The sequence below is a fragment of the Fundulus heteroclitus genome, chromosome 3 (assembly GCF_011125445.2).
Source record: "Fundulus heteroclitus isolate FHET01 chromosome 3, MU-UCD_Fhet_4.1, whole genome shotgun sequence".
NCBI classification, from domain to species: domain Eukaryota; kingdom Metazoa; phylum Chordata; class Actinopteri; order Cyprinodontiformes; family Fundulidae; genus Fundulus; species Fundulus heteroclitus.
This window is the reverse complement of record NC_046363.1, coordinates 10,581,887-10,602,498: the sequence shown is the minus strand read 5'-3', so window position 1 is coordinate 10,602,498 and position 20,612 is coordinate 10,581,887. Positions and strand designations below refer to the sequence as shown.

The window sequence follows — 20,612 nt, the reverse complement described above, 5'->3', positions numbered from 1 at the left end:
TTTTTGCTCAGTCACCAAAGTGATTTAAGTTTTGTTTTATTTGCAGAGCAGGAGTCAGATCCATTCAGACTCAATTACTAATGTAAATTGCTTTGAGTTAAATGATATGCCTCCATATTATTTGTAAAAAAACAACCAAAAGAAAATAAAAAATACCAAACCAGGGACAAATACGGGGAAAACTTGACATAGTCTCTTTTTTTTCTAACCGGTGCATCTTAATAAATCAGGAAATCATCAAGAAGTGAAATTATTTCATTAATTGAAATCTGTAAGGGAATCTTGTTAATTATCTAGATTAATTACACACAGAGTAATATAATTCAAGCTTTTAATTCTATCAATTTGTGTGAATGGTGGATTAATGAAAACCCCAAATTCTCTCTATATTCCAGAAGACTTAGTAAAAAGGATATCTGTTACAGGAACAGTACGTTATGGCCAACACAGTTATGACAAAAACTGTAAACGTAATGATTGTCTAGCTGATATTCAGCGACACCTTCCACAAAAGATTATTGAAGAATCATTATTGAAGAAGTTGGCCAATCAAAGGGCTGTGTCGAGGTATTAATGGAAAGTTTAGTGGAAGGAAAAAAAGGTGCCAGAATCTGGAAGAATGGAAAAAAAGCTAAGAATCTAAGTTGCTTGATGTCCAGTTTAAGGTTTACGCAACCAGTGATAACGTGGAGGAGCTGTCATTTTCTTGTGTTTGGCCAATGTTTTTTTTTTTGTTTTGTTTTTTTACTGAACACTTCATGTTTCCTTCAACAAGCTTTATGGAAGATGTTAATTCTTTAACCTGATACTTTAACCTGATACTGTACAGTACATGGAGATACATTTCAGGAGGCCTCTTTTTTTTTTTTTTTTTTCTTAAAAGTATTTTTATTTGTGTCACATGAAAATCCAGTTTTCTGAGAAACTGAATTTGCAGATTTCTAAAGCTGGAGGAGATAACCATTAACAGAAAATGGGGGGAAAAAATGTTGGAAATATTTCCCTTTATGTGTAATGAATCAATACAGTGTAGGTGTTTCACTTTTTGAATTGAATTAAATTGCAGGAAGGTTTTGTTGGTATTGTAATTCGATGGAAGCAGAGCTTTGTATAGTTTGTAGAAGAATATGAAGTAAGCCCCTTTATAATCAGACACTGTTGTCTGCAGAGAGCAGCTTGAGGTTCGGTATCTCACCAACTGGCTGATGATTATGTGGCGGCTCAGGGGATCATACCTGCCATTACAGGCCCCTCACTCTCACATCTTAGCTACGGGTGTCCCCGTTCTAAAAGTCAGAAGTAACAGGCTGCAGAGTTATGCACGCTGTGCATCTAAACCTCTAGTTTTGCGTGATCCACAAGACTGTTGTAGAAGCAGTCACTCAGAAAACGTACCATTATTGCCTCCCACACAAACAGCAAATGAGATTTTGTGCAAGCGATATTGGTACCATATATTTCACACTGAGGCTGTGAGACATTTAGACGGCAGCGAAGTTTTCATGGCATGCTTCTGCAAGCCTCCACGCTGGAGGATGTCTGGGCTGTAAGTTGATGAGGCAGACAAATGGAAGCCGGCAGACAAGAAGGGGTGTGCTGGTGAGTTAAAAGAAAAAAATGAGTGGACATGTTGGAAAAGTCTCAACTTTTTAGATCCCTTCATAGGTTTAAAGGTGGAAACTTTATCAAGATGGAAAGCTCTGGTAAGGCCTGGAGAGGGGCTTAAGCGTTGACATTAATGGATATGTTTGAAAGCTTTCTTTATTTTTCCATTTCATTTCAATTCCTCTTGAGGTATTCCTGTCAGCATTTAATAGTGTTCATTTGATGCACTGCGAATTTTAGATTTTTACACTGATACACTGACACTGCTTTGGGCACGAGGTAGCTCTTAAGTATACGTGATTGTTTGGTTGTTGCACATGGAGAATATCGCCAACAGATCCTTGTTGACAGGGTCTTTGTTGGATAAAACGAAAGTTACGTATGTAACTACGGTTCTATGAATCCCGGATGACCGCCAGAGGCGGTGCTGAAAGCACTGAATGTTCCCTTCGGGCATGCGCAGTTCGAGTAATTATACCAACAGAGTCACACCTGTGACGCCGGATGACCACTCGGAGGCTATATAGCCTGCTGTCATCCTTGGCTCTGTTCCTACAGAATCTTCTCGCAGAAGCAAGGATTCTGAGTGACAGAGAAGCTCTGGCGGTCATCCGGGATTCATAGAACCGTAGTTACATACGTAACTTTCGTTCTATTTCATCCCTCCTGACCGCCAGAGGCGGTGCTGAAAGCACTGAATGACTAATGCCAACTATGTCACAAGGAATCCTGAGCACATACCTCACTGAGAGGGCCCAGCAGAACCTTGTAAAAAGGACCTGACCCAGTGGATGAGGGACAGTCACATTGACGTTGTAGAACCTCGTGAAGGTGGTCGGGGAAGCCCATGATGCAGCAGCACATATTGCTTCCAGAGGGACCCCTCTCAAAGCCGCCCAGGAAGCAGAGACGCTCCTGGTGGAATGTGCCCTCACCCTGACTGGCAGGGAGCGGCGACCTACAGCGTAGGCGTGGCAGATGGCACTCACTATCCAATGAGACAGACGCTGCTTGGAAAGAGGGTAGCCTAACCTCGGACCCCCATAACACAGAAAAAGCTGGTCTGAGCGTCTTAGACTTGCGGTGGCCGAAATATATGCTTCCAATGCCCTTACTGGGCACAATAACTCAGACCCCTCGGTTGCACCTGACTGGGGCTGAAACCGAGCCAACTGCAATGGCTCGTTACGGTGAAAAGGAGACAACACCTTAGGCACAAATGCAGTATTAGGCCACAGGGTAACACCGGAGTCATCTGAAGCCCACCTGATACATGTAGGGCTGACAGAGAGAGCATGTAACTCACTGACTCTCTTAGCCGACACGATAGCCAACAGAAAGGCGGTCTTGCAAGAAAGCCACTTGAGGTCCGCTTGTGCCAAAGGCTCGAATGGAGAATGGCACAGGGCCGCAAGAACCAATGGTAGGTCCCAATCGGGCACTCGTGGAGCCGGCAGCGGGCGTAACCTACGAGCACCGCGCAGAAAAAGAGAGACCAGATCATGGCGCCCTACTGTACGGTCGTCGACAGGTAGGTGACGACATGAAATTGCCGCAACATACACCTTAAGGGTCGAAGGAGAGCAGCCCTTATCAAGGAGAGACTGGAGGAACTCCAGAATTGTGGGCACCGAGCAGGTAACCGGATTCTCATTGTGGGCAGAGCACCACTGAGAAAAAAGACGCCATCTGTTGTCATACTGCAGCCTAGTGGAGGGCGCCCTAGCACTCAAAATGGTGTGTCTGACAGGTTCTGAACACCCAGTCAGCCTCCCAGGGGCCAGACCCACAGCTGGAGACGTTGAGGGTTGGGGTGCCATATCTGTCCCCCCAACTGAGACAGCAGGTCCCTCCTTGTTGGAAGACGCCATGGAGTACTGAGACACAGACTCCGAAGCAGCGGGAACCATGGGCGTGCTGGCCAGAACGGAGCTACCAGCAACACCCTGTGGCCTCCCTCGAGAACCCTCCGTAGAGTAGGCCAAATCAGCGAGAGGGGTGGAAAGGCATACAGGAGAACCTGTGGCCATGGATGAGCCAGCGCATCCTGGCCCAGTGCGCCCCCGACCCCTGTCAGGGAATACCATAGGGGGCACTGGGTTGACTCCTCTGTGGCAAACAGATCTACCTCTGCCTGGCCAAAGAGGTTCCAGATCTTGCGCACTACGTCGCGGTGAAGAGACCACTCTCCCGGAGCAGGTGCCTGGCGGGATAGAGAGTCTGCAACCTGGTTCTGCCGCCCTGGTAGATATGCTGCGCGCAGGGTGGACAGACGGGGAAACGCCCATTCCAGGAGATCCCTGGACACCTCCAGGAGACGTGCTGACCTGGTGCCTCCCTGGTGGTTGATATGGTAAACAACAGAGGTGTTGTCCGTTCGAACCAACACATGCCGTCCTTCTAGGTGGGGCAGAAGGCACCTGAGGGCCATGTGCACAGCCCGCAGCTCCAGCACGTTTATGTGCTCGGTGCGCTCCCTTGGTCCCCAGAGACCCCGAACCGCTCTGTGTTGCCACACGGCGCCCCAGCCCTTGGGGCTGGCATCCGTGGTGACCACTTCCCTTCGAGACACCACTAACCCCATTGGAACGCCACAGGACAAGAGGGTCCTGTCCTGCCAATGAGCTAGGGCACGGAGGCACAGCCTCGTCACCATGAGCCTGTGACGTCTGTGCAGCCTGGCATCTAGGTGAAAGCTGTTGAGCCACCGCTGCAAAGGGCGCAGAAGGAGCAAACCCAAGGGCACGACACGAGTGACCGATGTCAGTTTGCCCAGCATTCGCAGGAAGATGCTGTAAGGAAACTGCCTGCCCAGCCTGAATCGACCGACAAACTGGAGTATGTCGTCCACCCTGCGAACAGACGGACGGGCCTTCATGGTAGTGGAGTCCAGATGCATCCCAAGAAAGGTGGTTGTCTGAGATGGAACCAGACAACTCTTTGCAAGGTTGACTTTGAGGCCCAACCGTGACACCTGTAGAAGAAGCCGGGACGTATCCCGAGAGGCAGCTACCTGAGTGGGAGCACAGAGAAGCCAGTCGTCCAGGTATGGCAGAATCCTTACTCCGGAGGCCTGCAGAGGAGAGAGGGCCGCTTTCACGCAACGAGTAAACACCCTCGGGGAAAGGGAGAGCCCGAATGGGAGCACCCGGAATTGCCAATGGCGACCCTGGTAAGCAAACCTGAGAAAGCGGCGATGTTCTGCCGCAATAGGTACATGGAAGTAGGCATCTGTCAGATCTACTGACGTAAACCAATCCCCTGCCACGACAGTCTGAAGGACCTCTGCTGTGGTGAGCATGTGGAATGGAAGGACTTTCAGGTACTGATTGAGTCCCCTTAAATCTAGAACGGGGCGAAAACCGCCAGTCTTCTTTGCCACGAGGAAGTACGTGGAATAGTAGCCTCTGGGTTGCCGCAGAGGATCCACAGCCTCGATTGCTCCCTTGGCTAGGAGGGCGGAAAGCTCCTGGTCTAGTGCCAAGGATTTCACCGGGTCGGTGATAATGGTCATTTTGACCCGGCGTGAGAGAGGGGGGCCGCCGTCGGAACTGGAGTCTGTAGCCATGGGTTAGGGTGGCAACCACCCATGGATCCACAGAGTGAGCAGCCCAGAAACGTAGCTGCTGATGGGAAAAATGTCCGACGGCTGGCCCGGTGGCGTCATCTTCTATCCCCTCGGCCTCTGGGAGCCCTGGGGGGGGGACGTCCAGGATCTGAGGCCCGGGTCGGTCTAGCTGGGCGGCCGACTGGCCTACGAAAGTCCCTGCTGGGTCTCTGCCGCAGATCACGGGGATAGGAACCACCAGATCCATCACCAGTCTGAGGCCGTGGCCGAACGCTGGGGGTAGTAGCAGGGCGCCCTGAACGCTGAGGAAAGGGGGGTACGCTCCTGCGAAGGCCAGAAAGCTGCTGGCTGGTCTGACGCGCCTGAATAGTCCGCTCCAGTGCCTCCAGGGCAGCTGACCCAAACAACTCCCCTGGCACGACCGGGACACCCCTGAGGGTCCTACGGCAAGCCTCCGTGAGAGGAGACTGTGCAAGCCAGACCTGTCTACGAGCTTGGACAAGGAATGACATGACTCGACCGAGCTCTCTGGTCATCAGCGCAAAGGCCTGCAACGCTGCGTCACTAAAGCCAACCGCTGCAGCTGCACCACCAGCATCCTGAACGGATGTAGAGAGGGCGAACATGAGGTGCGCCAGGGAGTTGCCAAGACGTCCCGCACGCGCTCCTGCATTGTATGCCTTACACAAGAGGTCATCTGTAACCCGGCATTGAGTCCGTGGGCACCTGACCTCAGGACGTAGGGCCTCATCTGGTGACACAATCAGTGAAGCAACAGCTGGTTCAACTGCTGGCATACGGTCCAGGCCGGCTTTCACCGACTCGTGCATGGCAGCCAACACCCGACCGTCTGAGGAGAGCCGTGATAACGCTCTCGGGTCCCGCCAGCAAGCGTGCAACTCCTTAAGGTACTCCTCTGATGGAGGTACAGAAAATGGAGTAGGGGCCCGTCCGCGCCTGAAAAAGGCACTCCCGGAGTCGGACACCTCTCCTTGCGGGAGTTCTAGCTGCAGCTGCTTCAGGGCCATGGACATGACATCCCGCATGGAACTGTCACTGGCCTCCCCAACTGCACTCCGGGATGAAAACGACCCATTGTCAGAGGCTTGAGAGGACCCTGCCTCCTCCTCATCTCTGAAATGAGAAGCAGAGGCAGCCAGAGATATGACGTCCTCCTCCGCAACTAGTTCAGGCATGGGTGGGGAGGAGAGCCCAGCCACTGGAAGAGAGGTATCAGACCGATGTGTCTGCAGCAAGGACTTCATCTCTGCCAACTCCGCTGACAACTGTTCCACCCTTGTGGCCAGGCCCTGGTCAAGTTTGGCCCGTCTCCTCCGAGGAGGGGGTGCTGAGACCGCAGACCCACCACGGCGCTTAGAACGCCTGGGGGGATCCACCTGTCCAGAGGGCGGAAGGTCAGAACCCTCCTGGGGGCACAACTGTGCCAACCGGGCCACCCTCACTGCATGTGGCATGAAACTGCAATTCATGCAGGGGTTCTCGGACAACGCCTCCACAAGGTGCTCATGTCCAAGGCAGGTAGGGCACAGGTCGTGGCCATCCTCTGCCTGGAGGGCAGCCCCACAATCCCTGCAGCTATGGAAGCCATCCATGTCTAAGGTCGGCAATGCTCAACCCAATTAAATGAAAATGCGCTAAAATCGGGAGAGGGGGCGCGAACGCAGCCGTCACCAGTTATGGCAGAGCCAAGAAATAGGCTGCAAACACAAGGAGGCTGATATTGGGAGAGGGGGCGAACACGCTACCGTCACCAGGTATAAAACCAATAAATTAAAGGCGCTAACAACGTTAGCCGTACTTCGCACTTGAGTAAATCAACTTATTAGTCACACTGGGAGAGGGGGCGAACACGCTGCCGTCACCAGGTATAAACTGGTAAACCAAAAGGAGCTAACAACGTTAGTCGTCTTTTTTTTTTTTTTGACCTCGGTAAATCAACTTATTAGTCACACTGGGAGAGGGGGCGGACACGCTGCCGTCACCAGATATAAACTGGTAAACCAAAAGGAGCTAACAACGTTAGTCGTCTTTTTTTTTTTTTTGACCTCGGTAAATCAACTTATTAGTCACACTGGGAGAGGGGGCGGACACGCTGCCGTCACCAGATATAAACTGGTAAACCGAAATGGGCTAACAACATTAGCCGTACTTCACACTTGAATAAATCAATGTATTAGTCACACTGGGAGAGGGGGCGAACACGCTACCGTCACCAGGTATAAAACCAATAAATCAAAGGCGCTAACAACGTTAGCCGTCTTTTACACTTCAGTAAATTAACTTAGTCGCACTGGGAGAGGGGGCGAACACGCTGCCGTCACCAGGTATAAACTGGTAAACCGAAATGGGCTAACAACATTAGCCGTACACAACTTCGGTAAATGATTTTGGTCGCACTGGGAGAGGGAGCGAACACGCTACCGTCACCGGTATAAACTGATAAACCAAATAACTAACAACGTTAGTCGTCTTTAGACCTCGGTAAATTAACTTATTAGTCACACTGGGAGAGGGGGCGAACACGCTGCCGTCACCAGGTATAAACTGGTAAACCGAAATGGGCTAACAACATTAGCCGTACACAATCAACAGCCCCAGCTGTAGGTAACAGGGTAACGAAAAGCCGTGAGCTGGGAGAGGGGGCGCGAACGCTACCGTCACCAACAAACAGCTTACTTACCTTCCAAAGAACTTCCACAATCAACCCGTTGCAGCCCTGGGAGGGCGGAGGAAAAACCGCAACTCCGCGCGTTGGGGCGTCACACAACGGGGAAGTTAGCGAACCGCTTGCGAGAAGAAAAAAGGAACAGAGCCAAGGATGACAGCAGGCTATATAGCCTCCGAGTGGTCATCCGGCGTCACAGGTGTGACTCTGTTGGTATAATTACTCGAACTGCGCATGCCCGAAGGGAACATTCAGTGCTTTCAGCACCGCCTCTGGCGGTCAGGAGGGATGAAATAGAACCAGAAACAACTGTAGCCAGACAGATGAATATTTATTAAAATCAGTTGTTTACTCATTTTGTCTTTTTTAAAAGAGGTAAAGCCATTTATGACTGCAGCATCCAAACATTTCATGTGCTGAAAGTGGTTCAAATTCTCTATAGCCTGAAGTATCTCAGGAATAATAGGAATTGTAGAATGCCACATATTTGCGTTTCTTACTAAAGAATGATTTTTTTTCCCTTTTTTTTAATTGAAAACATTTAGCATGTTTGAATCCTAATGTGGCTTGATGCGTCACAGCCCCTTTCCTGTCCTTCCCCAGAGACACAGAAGACCAACTGTGCTCCAGATCAAAGCAGCGTCATTGCCGTCATCTTTTTAGCTTCTTCACTTAGAATTTAAATGGTAAAGAGACTATTAGGTATGACTCATTTTGAAAAACACATTTTTAAGGCTGTGCACAAGAGGAGCTACGGTATTGGCTGATTTTCCCTGGCAAGTGTTAGAACCCACTGCTATCATGCTTGTTTATTCCCATTTTCTACTAGAAAAAAAAAAGAAACCTGAAAAAGAAATGTGGTTTTTAACGCTTGGTTCCAACTTCAACACCAGCTCCACTGCCACGCTGCATTGATGGACAGGTATAAACAGTAGACGGACGGAGGGTTTATGGATAAAGCTCACGCCTTGTGTAATAACACTCAACTGCCCTGGACACAGACAACTGAAAAGAAAACATCCCGCTAAAACAACTTTTAATCTCTATTTTTGATGTTCACTTTTTTTCTGGTTAAGAAAAAAAAGCCTCCAACACACAACTCACAAAAAAAGGCCGCCACTTTTAACTGTTCACATATTCCTCGAACACATACGCACATCTGAATCGTCGGGGGCTTTGAAGAGCAGAGCGCTTGGCTTTACTGCAAATGATCCTGAGATTGAACCCTGATGAAAAGCTTATGCTGTCTCAGAAACCTGCTGATTTAATAAGACCATGTCAAGTGTGGTTTTGTTAGGAAACAGTCTGCGGATTATTGTTCCCATCAACATCGCTGTTCAAGTCTTGCCAAAGGCTCGCGATTGGATTTTTTTGCCGTGAATTTGACTGGGCCATTGTAAGACATGAATAGGCTCTGCTGTAAAGCGTCCCGGTGTCGCTCTGGCTCTGTGTTCAGGCTCGTTGTCCTGCTGGAAGGTAAACCTTCGCCATTGTATCAGGTCTCCTAGCAGGTTTTCTTCCAAGATTGCTCGTTTTTAACTCCATCCGTCTTCTTTCAAAGTCTGATAAGCTTCCCTGTGCCTGCAGAAAAGGATCACCGCAGCATGTGGCTTCCACCACTATGCAGAAGGTATATTCAGTGACGATGCACATAGTGCTGTGGTAGTTTCTAAGCAAAAAAGGTTTTCATGGAGGCCAAAAAGTTCAATACATTGAGGATTTTCAGTGTAAAGTTGCAAATGTGGTAAATAGTTCTAGGGGTTTATAAAGGAATATTTTGACAAGGGGCAATTAATGTAGTTCTTAAATCTTGATGATCCAATTAGTAGCTTCTAAAATGTGTACATGGGTTGTCAGTCTTAAAGTATAACCCAAAAAACACACTATATTATTTAGGCAGAATCAGATCTTTAGTGCAGCAGACAAATAAATCAAAACATTTTACTTCTAAATATTATGAGCAATACTAGAATTGTTCTAGAATTTTAGAAATGCATAATGTTTAGAAATCCTCTCAGTTAAATAATGCAAACGATTTTTATTTTATTTTAGCTGCAGTTGTTGGTACTTCCGTCGTCCAACAACCCCCACGGGCTGCTCGTAAAATTGCTTTGCTGTGTTTTTCGCGCACAGATCGACCCGGCCCTCCTCCAGCAGACCCTGCAACAGGGCGGCCTGCTCTCTCAGCCCCTCAGCGTCGACACCAGCCTGGTGTCTCACTCCGGCAGCCAGCTCATGTCAACGACTGACCCGTCGGTGTCTGCCAACGTCGTCATCCACCCTCTGACCAGCCTGGCCATGCAGCCGTCCACCATCTCCTCTCCGCAGGTCTCTATAGCCGGACTGCCTGAGCAGGATGTCACAGGTAAAAACGACTAAATGACCAAAGCGTCTGGACCCTTCCCCTTTGCAGCGGAGGTTTTTCTTTCCACTGTCGCTTCATGCTTGCTCAGTATGAGGGATTGCTGCAAAGCCATGGACAATGCAGACACCTCTCCCTGTGGTTTTGCGCTTCTTCAGGAGTGAATGCTGCTTGTCAAGACTGATGCAATCAACTGAGTTCCCTTATATAGGAAATATTTTGACCAATCTGAATAATCTGATCCAATCTGTATAATCTGATTGAATTTGTCTTTGTAAAGTGCCTTGAGATGACATGTTTTATGATTTGGCGCTATATAAATAAAATTGAATTGAATTGAATTGAGTACCAATCTGCGCTTGAACATGCTTTGTGCAGGCTCCCAGGACCTAAACCAGGTCATGAGCAACGCTGGGCTCGTGGCCGGAAGCAACAGCAGCCAGGAGATTACTCTGACCATCAACAACTCCAGCCTTACACAAGCTCTCGCTCAGGTCCAGGCTCAGGCCTCGGCGGCCGGCTCCAGTGCTGTGGCAGGAAACCCTCAGGAGATCACACTTACCATATCAGGTATGGACAGTTTGCTACAAGTTCAACAAAGTTGTCTTCTTACGAGCTCAGAGGTCTGCAGCAGAAACTAATAACAAGTGACCCTGAACTGAAAAATCCCTCAAGGATTTTTTTTTCCCATTCATTGATTCTTCAACTCAGCCAGGCACACTGGCGGGCAGCGGGAGGAACTGGAGTTCAAAATAAACCCCAGTCTTGTTTTTGTGATGATGGCAGCTTCCCAGAATTGAATGAAAAACAACGAGCTTTGAACTGATAGAGCATTTCTTCCCCTCCCAGATGTGCCTTAGCACAGGCTTTGGCTCACCTGGAGGTAAATAACTGGTAACTACAAAGTAGTGGAAACTTCTGTCTCGGGTCTCTGTTCCCTGTTTGTGCAGATAGATTATTTCTCCTTGAATGAGATGATTTCTGTCCTGTGGGCACTGTGGAGCTTCTGTATTCAGCCTCCTGATTTGTTGTAATGTTACTCTAATCCTTCACACTAAGACTTTAAGAAGCAATCTTTGCTGTTTTTTCATCCTTTCTGTGTCTCTACGTCATGCTTCTTCCCCATGAGTTTTCCTGTCGGGAGTTAGAAAGGTTTTAGAGGAAATCCTATTTTCTAATTAGTTGGAAGTATTGCAAAGAATGACTTTGATATAAACATCTTCATTTTTGTCTCTTTTTGTAAATTTTCAAAGAAAAGAAGCTAAAAACTAAAATGGAGGGATTTGGTTTTATGGTAAGATCCCAAAGATGCAATGTTAGAAGTCAGAACTTGACTTTCTGGGGCTAAAGGCCACACAGCGAGCAAAGAGCCCAGGTTGCGTCAGAGACTCAGACCTGAATATTACCAACCAAATAAAGTCCATTACCCAATCAGCCTTGGATCATCTTAGCTACATCGCCAGAGTAAAGTGCTTACGTTCTGAAACAGGACACAGGAAAAGTGGCGCATGCTTTCTTTTTATAGTGGATTAAATTATCGTAATGGAGTATCTCTGTAAAATCCAGGCTGCCACAGCTCATCCCAAAAGCTGCTGCCAGAATCCTGAGCCAAGCCATCGAAATGGATCAGATAACACCAGACCTTTGAGTCAGTGTTTGGCTTCCCTTTTTTATTTCTTATTTTTTGACGTGTCCTGTCTGGCAGCGTAGCATTGAGGATTGTCGCATTACTGCTTTCGTGACAGTGCTCCGATTGATTCATATGACTAAAGCTTTATTAGATTTAATTCTGGTACTATTTCACATTCAGTGGACACAAAAACGGGAAGGTAGAAGAGAAGAAAAAGAAGAGAAAAAGATTAGACGAAATGCTAAAAGGGAGAAAAGGTGAAAGAAAAATAGAGGAATGGGAGAGAACAAGATAATCCCTTTTTTGTTAAAGTGTAACTCACCCCCAAATCAATGGTTGTTTTTTTTTTTTTTTGCTGATACACTGTTAACATTGTTGTTTTATAAAGCTGTCTACATATCCTGGTGATTATTTTGACAGTTTACTGCATATTTGTTTATATCCTGCTTTGTGTCTAAAACCGTCGGTGTGGCGCCCCCCTAAGGTTAAAAGGTGTCTTGCATTGAATTTTTGAATCACTGTTGCTATTGGATCAAAAGTTTTTGTGACATAATTTGAAGAAACTGACGTGTCAGCAGCTCTGCCGCTGTGGGGTATACAAGCAGCTCCGTCTTGTGCGTCCGTAGCGAGTTGGAGTGTGAATAGTTCGTTTTTCGTTCTTTCTATCGATTTTTCAGGTTAGTGATTTATTCGCTTAGCATTCAGTTAGTTTATTCAGCCTCTAGTTAGCTTTTAATAGTAGCACAGACCACGCCCAGCCCTCACCCAGCCACACGTTTCCTGGCTCATCCGGTGGCGCCTCCTCTGGGCACAGTATGAGATAGGGCTCCTGTACGGGGTGAGTTACACTTGAAAGGTTTGATTTTAAACGCATGCTGATGGTCTGCAAGGCTCTGAGTGATCTCAGGCTGGAATTAATTTCAGAGTTTCTGGTCAGGTATAAACCACGTCAGTGTGTTCCCAGGACCGGAACCAAACAATGATTTTTGTTTATTTTTATTCCTCAGCTTTCTAACCCAAATCCCTGAGAATCTCTAAGATGTGCAGGGAAAGCAGCACTGATGACATTTGTGTCTACTGCAGTTTAACCATAGAGGACCAGGTCACTTTATCGTTTTGTTCCCATTTGTTTTAGCGTGTTGTTTGGCTTATAATCTGTATTTATTGCTTGTGGTGTACTTCATATTTTAGCTGGTCGCGGACCTTCTCTATATTAAGTAAAGGCTTAGAGGTTTTGTCAATAAAGATCCTTTTAAGTTTTTATGTTTGACATGTCAGTAAAAAGGTTGATGGCTCACTGTAGCTGCGTGTTGGTAAGTGGAGCAACTGAGTGGTAGATTCCTTATTTTGGACAAACTCTAAATTATATACTCACTGCACTCACTCTCTGAGACCCAAAACCTTGCTGTTGAGAGCAACATGCCACTACAAAGCAGAAATAACAGGAAGAACACAAATGATGCACGACACAAGCGTAGCATGCTTTAAGCAGCTAGAAAAAGCAGTGGCTGTAGTGAGTGTTTGCACATGAAGCTATGGCTTACCTTTAGCCACTGCAAGAAACAAACAGTACCCCAAAAGGTATTTTATTCAAAACTGTATAAAAAAATGCAACAATCACTTGAACTACTAATGTTTTTCGGAATATCTCCGCAGGTCAGGATCTGCTTCCCCAGCACAACAGCTCCAACGGCGCTGAGATGAACAGCAGCATCAGGCTAGCATCGCCGCTCGCTAGCCAAGCTACCAACGCGACCATGACCATCACCAACGAGCACCTTCTACCTCAGAGCCCAGCCAACACTGGGATGGCAGGTAAGGAACTAGGACACAAAATACAACAACCTTCCAAAGTTGGTCGGAGGACGTTTTATGAGCAGCTGGTTTGTCTTCATGCAACATCCACCGTCTGACTGGCTCAGGCAGCTCATCGGATTTTTTCCAGTCTGCTCACACCGTCTGGAAAAACATCACACTTTTTAACAGGGGCTTAAGCATCTGTGGTTGGAGTGATTTACAGCCTCTAAGTTTCACTCTAGAGGTTTCAGACTCTGCAGATTTATCTTAAAGCCGCCAGACTGCTTTTAGGTTGTTTTTGCACACAACATATATATATATATATATATATATATATATATATATATATATATATATATATATATATATATATATATATATATATATATTTTTTTTTTTATTTTTTTTTTTTTTTTTTCTTGCACTTGCAAACAAATATGTGTTGTTGACAATCCTATATGAAAAATCAGTCTTAAATATGATGGATGTCTTTTATGGGTTTAGCTTGCAGGAGACAGTGTGTGAGTTGGTCTTTCATGCAGAGGGGAACGTTTTGTGGCTAAATGTTGCTTCTTCCAAGCAGAGTTCCTTGAGGCATCTGATGGAAAAGATAATTGGTTTTAAAACTCCTCCAACAGACTGATGATAACCTAGAGAAAAACGTCTTGAACTGTATTCATCACAGTTCTGTTTTAGACAGTTTTAGTGGAAATTCTAACCCAAACATTAAAATGTGTGTAAGGAAAGCTTCGTCCAGAATAAGAAGGCGGAGGCAGATTATTCGTTCAGGTTCTTACTGAACCCGGTTCTGCTGGAGGTTTCTTCCCGTTAAAGTGGAGTTCACCTCTCCACTGTCGCTGCATGCATGCCCAGTAAGAGAGATTGCTGCAAAGTTAAAAAGTCATTGCTGTCAACTGTAGCTACTTTCTTGTTTAGGAGGAGTGATTGCTGCATTCATTTGATGCAATCTGATGTGTTTCCATGGGTAGAAAATTTGTTTTAATTTTTTTTTTTTTTTTTTTTTTTACAAATGTCATTACTGAACTAAACTTGACTATTTAACTGCTTGGACTGAGAGGTGTGTGTTTGAATTTGATACCTCCATGTGAATAAAAATGACTACATAGTTAAAAGTATAAATTTGATGTTTTTTTGTAAAAGGCATTGAATCAACATTAATTTATTATACAAGTAAGCTGAATTGTAGATAAACGTAACTGAACACAGAATAAGTCTTCGTAAAACCAGGAGTTTTGATTAAAACTGGAAACAAAATATGAAGTAGTGACACTTTCGAGCTCTACAGACCTGAGAGTGATAGGAGGAAATAAAGCGTTTGTGGGCTTTGCTAAAGGGAAATTGATTAGCATTGTCAGCATTTGCTCCCTTACATTTGCCTGATTTGCTTGTCACCTAAAGGTGTAATCAAATTTCTATGCTAATATCTCTTTCTATCAATTACCTTCCTCTCCCAGCTCAAGTAGAAAAAAACGGCCCCCGTGCTTCTCAGAGACACTGAGAGTATCTCGTCTTTTGTTGATTAGACGGAAGCCTTGTTATCGCTCTGTATGCAAATATGGTTCTGCCTGCTCTGTGACAGGGAATCGGTTCTATGCCGGTTTATTTACTCTGTTCAAATCCAAGTGGGTGTCTGTGTGTCAGTGGGTGGGGGTGGGGGTGGGGGGCGCTCCTCTGTGACCAGAACAATTTAGCGCCTCTTGGTCAGAGACGACAGCCGCTAAGGGAGGCCTTAAATTATCGACCGGCTGCACACATAACAGCAAAAAAAGGTAGATATGTTTTGTACCTGCAAAAAAAAAAAAAATTGCTTTATTGCAACATGTCCAATACTCAGAAACTGGCACAGAGGGTTATGTCTGAATAAATAAAATAATAAAATGACCTTTTTGCAGAACCATTCTGCTTGGATAAGATGTTATGTATAACAGCTCCACTTAACCGAAAGGAACCTTTATGTGCGTTATGCATACATTAGGAACCCCCTTGACCTTTTTCACATCGCAACCACACACATCAGTTTATTCTGCTGGGATTTTATGTGACAGACAAACATAAATTACTGCTCACTGCTGAAGTAGAAGGAAGGACATAGATTTTAATATGGCTGTGTTAAAAAAATGTACTTCCCATTTCTGAATCGATTCTCATATTAATTACTAAAGTGCCATTCATATAACCAAAGATTGAGTTAAAAAAAAGTTTTTTGTTTTTTTTTATACTGAATTTAAATTGTGAGCCGGCATTTCTGGCTCACGCTCCACTCAGTGAGCTGAATTTTTAATGTCATAATTTTTATAATGCAGCAGGTTAGTGTCCAAATAGCAGCTGTAGATCTCTGGTCTCTGTTTTTCTGTTCTGGATCTGTTTGGGTATTCTGTCCCTCAACATGTTTTTTTGAAAGCAATTGTCTCAAGATTCATGGAGAGGGTTTGGTTCTTACTGTCACAATTAACTATCATCACTTTATTAATTTGCTTCAGAATGTTTAACCATATTTGCAAATAAAAATCTGAACAGTGTTTAATAGCCCCTTTACTGTTGCTCACATAAATTAAATCCGTCTCAACCAATTCCCTTTACAAGTCACCTAATTAGTGATCAGGGTCCGTCCGTGTTTATTTTCATCTGAGCTTAACTACAGCTGTTTTTTGAGGGCCTCGTTGATTTAATGCTTTCCAGCATCACAGAGATCAAGAAACTGCCAGCAGGTCAGGGAGAGTTAATTAGAGAAGTCTAAAGTAGGGTTAGATTATAAAACAATAACCCAAGCTTTGGACTTACATATTAATGAGAATTCGTTTTAACCATAATGGGAAAATGGAAAGAGTATGGAAAAATACACCAAAAAGATTCACTGATCCACAGCTCTGTTGGCTGAACAGGTGCTGGTCATGACGTCTAGAAGTCTTGCCTCTGTAAAGGATTGGCAAAAAGAAGGACATTATTTTTTTTAAAGAAGACCCACACATCAAACACAGAAAAATTAGATGTGGTCTACGTGAAAAATTAGATGTGGTCTACGTGCAAAATATTTGCAGGAAACTAAGCTTGGACGTTACCTGAACCAACAATTCCCAATGTGAAACATGTTTGTGGCAGCATCATGCTATGTGCTTCCTTTTTTTCCGCAGAGATGGGGAAACTGATCAGAGTTGATGGAATGATGGATGGAACTAAGCAAAGCTAATTTGTAATAATAATAATAATAATAATAATAATAATAATATCACTTTTTAACCAATTGTTACAAGGGGATTTGCATTCAAAAAATCTATCAAAACAACAACATGAATGATACAAAATAAAAATACACAATGTCAAATGAAATAAAATATACAAAATATACATCAGACAAGGGACATTTACATATTAAAGGAACTATACCTCTTGTCTGGTTAAGAAAAATGCTTTTTACGCAATGTATTACAAGTTAAAAGACGTAATTTGATCCTAATAATTGACTAATTGATTGTGTGATGGAGCGAGCCCAGGCTTTTTTCAGTAGGAATAACTGGGGACAACCCGTGACGACTTTCTCTGCCAATGGCACAACAAGGTGCAGAGCCGTTGCTAAGCAGCAGCTCCTCCGGCGTGTGCACGACAGGGTATGTAAACAGAACAGCGTGGCATGCATGTAAGTGGTGGCCATTCACATAAGAAGATATCATTTATCTGAGGCGTAGCCCTTTATGTCATAGAAAATGAAGAAAATTCCCTTGTTTCCTCTAGAGAACTGTGCATGAGCTTGAGGCACGTGTTTTTTCATGTGCATGTCAAGGGTTTCTCATTGGGGGAAAAACTGTTGGTGGTGGGGCTTTCTGTTCAAACTAAACTGTTCTCCTCACTTACGGTTAGAATTTGTGCAAAAACACGTATAGTTCCTTTAAAAGCTTTATTATAAAAGTATGTTTTAACCATCAATGCATAACCTATTAGAGTGGTGCAGTCAAAGGCCAGACTTAAATTCGTTTGAGACTAAAATGTACGTTCTTCAGACACCTAACCATTTAGTTTGGTTAAGTCTACGGTATTCTGCAACATCAACATTTATGTCTCTAGATGAGCAAAGCCCATAGAGTTCTACCCAAAATATACTTGCAGCTTTAATTGCAGTGAAACATTTTACGGTCTGTGCCGTATGTACATGGGAAGGCTGTCAAGTTACTCATTTCCGTCTCTGTATCCCTCTTCCAGTAACCAGCCTGGCTCCCAGCACCACCTTGTCTCACACTGCTGCATCCAAGACCTTAGTGATGTCCCCAGGAGGCGTGGCCAGTGACGGGAGTGTCACCCTAACCCTCACAGATGATCAGGGTATGCTGGAGGGTGTCACGCTAAACCTCAGTGCACAGGTAAAAAGCGCATGGACTGTGAGGATGAGCAAATGTTTTGCTTTGCAAAGCTGTGGCAGGACTTTTAATTTTAGCTGTAATTATTATTTGTAGTGAGGCTCTGCTTCAGGGTTTATGAGTTTGGATTCAATTCCAGTATCTTAATATATACATGAGCCGATACCAATATTTTCTGACCCAGAAGAATTGTTTTTTGAAAGTTTAGTGTTGATTGTGGTCTCAGGTTAGACATAATCTAATTCTATACCACACAGGCACAGCTACTCATGGTGCTGCAATTTGTGTCCAGATCTTCACTTATAATTATGTGATAAGCATCAGAATGATTCTTTGAGACATACAGTACATTCATATTCTTGTCAGCAGTAGAGCGGCTAAATCTGAACTTGAGGTCATGACTATAACCCCAGTTCTCTGATCAGCACCAGGGAGTCTCTCACAATGGGGAACGCCTCCGGTGTGACTTCGTCAGAAACTTAAATGTCATTACACCAGCCATGAATGACAGGTGAGGGCGAGCCCCAGACCCTCACCTAATAAATAGAGCTGCCATAGTGTCAGCCATTATTCAAAAGTAAGCTGGCTTTGGCAGCAAGGAGGGTGGTCTGGTGAGTCAATCAGTCATGCTTATCGGAAAACCGAGGTTATATTCATAACCTCATACTCCCTTTCATAGCTTTTGCTTTGTGTCACTATGGGGAGAGTTACCGACTCCTGAATTATTGCCATACCCGCCTGTTGAAACGGCAACGGTTCCCAGTGGCCGATCAGCAAAGTTTCACACCATGAGAGCCTGCACTTACGACTGAATCTGCCAAAACAGGAGCAGTCATACCAAGCTTGTAAAATCAAGTAAATGTATCGGAGGACGCTGATCATCCGGCTGCACACACCTCCTGGAAAGGGACCCCTTTAAAAAGAGCCCACAAATGTAAGCTGTAAGCTTACATTTTGGGGCTTACATCTTACATTACTGTAAGATGTAAGCCCCAAAATGCGATCTAATTGAAAACCAGATAGCGGTTCAAGGTCCCTGCTAGAATATGCCAAAGTAATAACATCCATATTCCAGTGGGAACAAAAGCTGCTTGGACACACGTTGTCCTACATTTTGCTTTGCCCAACACACAAATAATATATTGGTTTTCATAAAAAGTGCATGCACATGGCACACATTGCGTAGACACTTTTACACCTCTGATGCAAACTGAGGGGTGTATAAAGCAGACAGCTCTGTCGAAGCTGCTGCCCCTTTTGGAAGAGAAACTGGATTAGATTACAGGATGACCTTTGTGTCAATGGAGAAGAAATTATATAGGCTTGATGCACAGAAACGGCATGAATTTCGTGAACTCCCTTAGCTGAAGCCAGATCAAGCAGTAAGGATGTTTTGAGGGATAAAAATCTAAGCTTATCCTATTCCAGAGATTGGAAAGAAGAACAAGATAATGCTTCTAAAACAGTGCAAAGGTACTGACAATGGACACAGTAGGAACAAAGGCCTGGATGTGGGCGGTTTAGGGTGTGCCCCTTTCATTAAAATGACACACCAATGGATGTTGACTGACTGATTTCCCCCAAAGTCAGGTTGAAATAGTAGCAAAAACTACCTTTAAGGTAGAAAGGGCTATGCCTTGATCAATAATTTCTGTCAAAAATAACAAAACCACTGCAACCAAGCACTGATAGCAGATGGTGTGAAAGTATGCACACTAACTTTCACTTGTCTTCATACAGGGACCACTGAATGGTGTCTTACAACATGTTGTATTTAAGACTTTGCGACTAATACCAACAGGGAGGACCCCTCATTCAGCTACTCTGGTGGCCAAGCCCACAGAGCCAGTATTTCTGGATAAGGGTTAAATACCTTCCCATGAGCCTGGGACAGCAAGTCCCTGAAAAGTGGCAATTGCCACTGTGAGCTGTACAGGAGTTGGAAAAATCTCCACCAACCAGTGTTTTCCCTGCCACCATAGTGCTATCAGAATCCTACACAGACCCTCCTCCCTCACCCTGGCCAGAGTGGGAGAAATGAGAGCTAGTGGTGAGGAGGAGGAGGAGGAAGAAGTAAAGTGGACACTTGGCATTTTCTCTCGGGAGGGAGTGGGGGGATTCCGATACTAGTTGCTGCATGTTCTAACTTTAAGTTAGTTTGTAAGCATGCGTGAGCAGGGGAACTTCTGTGCCCCTTGCTTATTGATGTAGGAACAGTCTGTTCTCACCAACATTGCACCTTCTCAGCCAGGGAAGAAAATGTTTCAGAGCTGGATGAACAACCATCAGCTCTAGATTTATGTGAATGAAGCGCATGCAAGTCTCCCATCTTCGGTTTATAGATCTCCAATCACGAGTAGCATCCCAGGCTATCAGAGAGTTGTCTGTGGTGAACACTTTCAGGTTCAGGTGGATCCCACTCATATACTGTAGATTATATACAGTGTTATTGCTACAACACAGGAAGCCACCAGTTCTATTACACTGTGTCATTGTTTCAGGGTAACAGAGATCCCCCTGTTAGACATTAGTCTCAACTGCATGGCCCCCACCCTGTCTTTGGATAAAAAGGTTTTGAACTGGACAGAGTCCAG

At 45.1% G+C, this 20,612-nt stretch overlaps 1 protein-coding gene across 3 annotated transcripts in view; it reads left to right on the top strand.

Moving 5' to 3' along the window:
- The window catches only part of LOC105933417 (zinc finger protein 236), a 91,794-nt gene that overhangs the window by 46,375 nt on the left and 24,807 nt on the right, over window positions 1-20,612 (top strand). For all 3 annotated transcript variants that reach the window (XM_036130001.1, XM_036130005.1, XM_012872942.3), the window contains exons 24-27: window positions 9,993-10,224; window positions 10,600-10,791; window positions 13,508-13,666; window positions 17,864-18,021. In XM_036130001.1, the coding sequence (XP_035985894.1) occupies window positions 9,993-10,224; window positions 10,600-10,791; window positions 13,508-13,666; window positions 17,864-18,021 (741 nt within the window). The remainder of the gene's footprint in view (window positions 1-9,992; window positions 10,225-10,599; window positions 10,792-13,507; window positions 13,667-17,863; window positions 18,022-20,612) is intronic.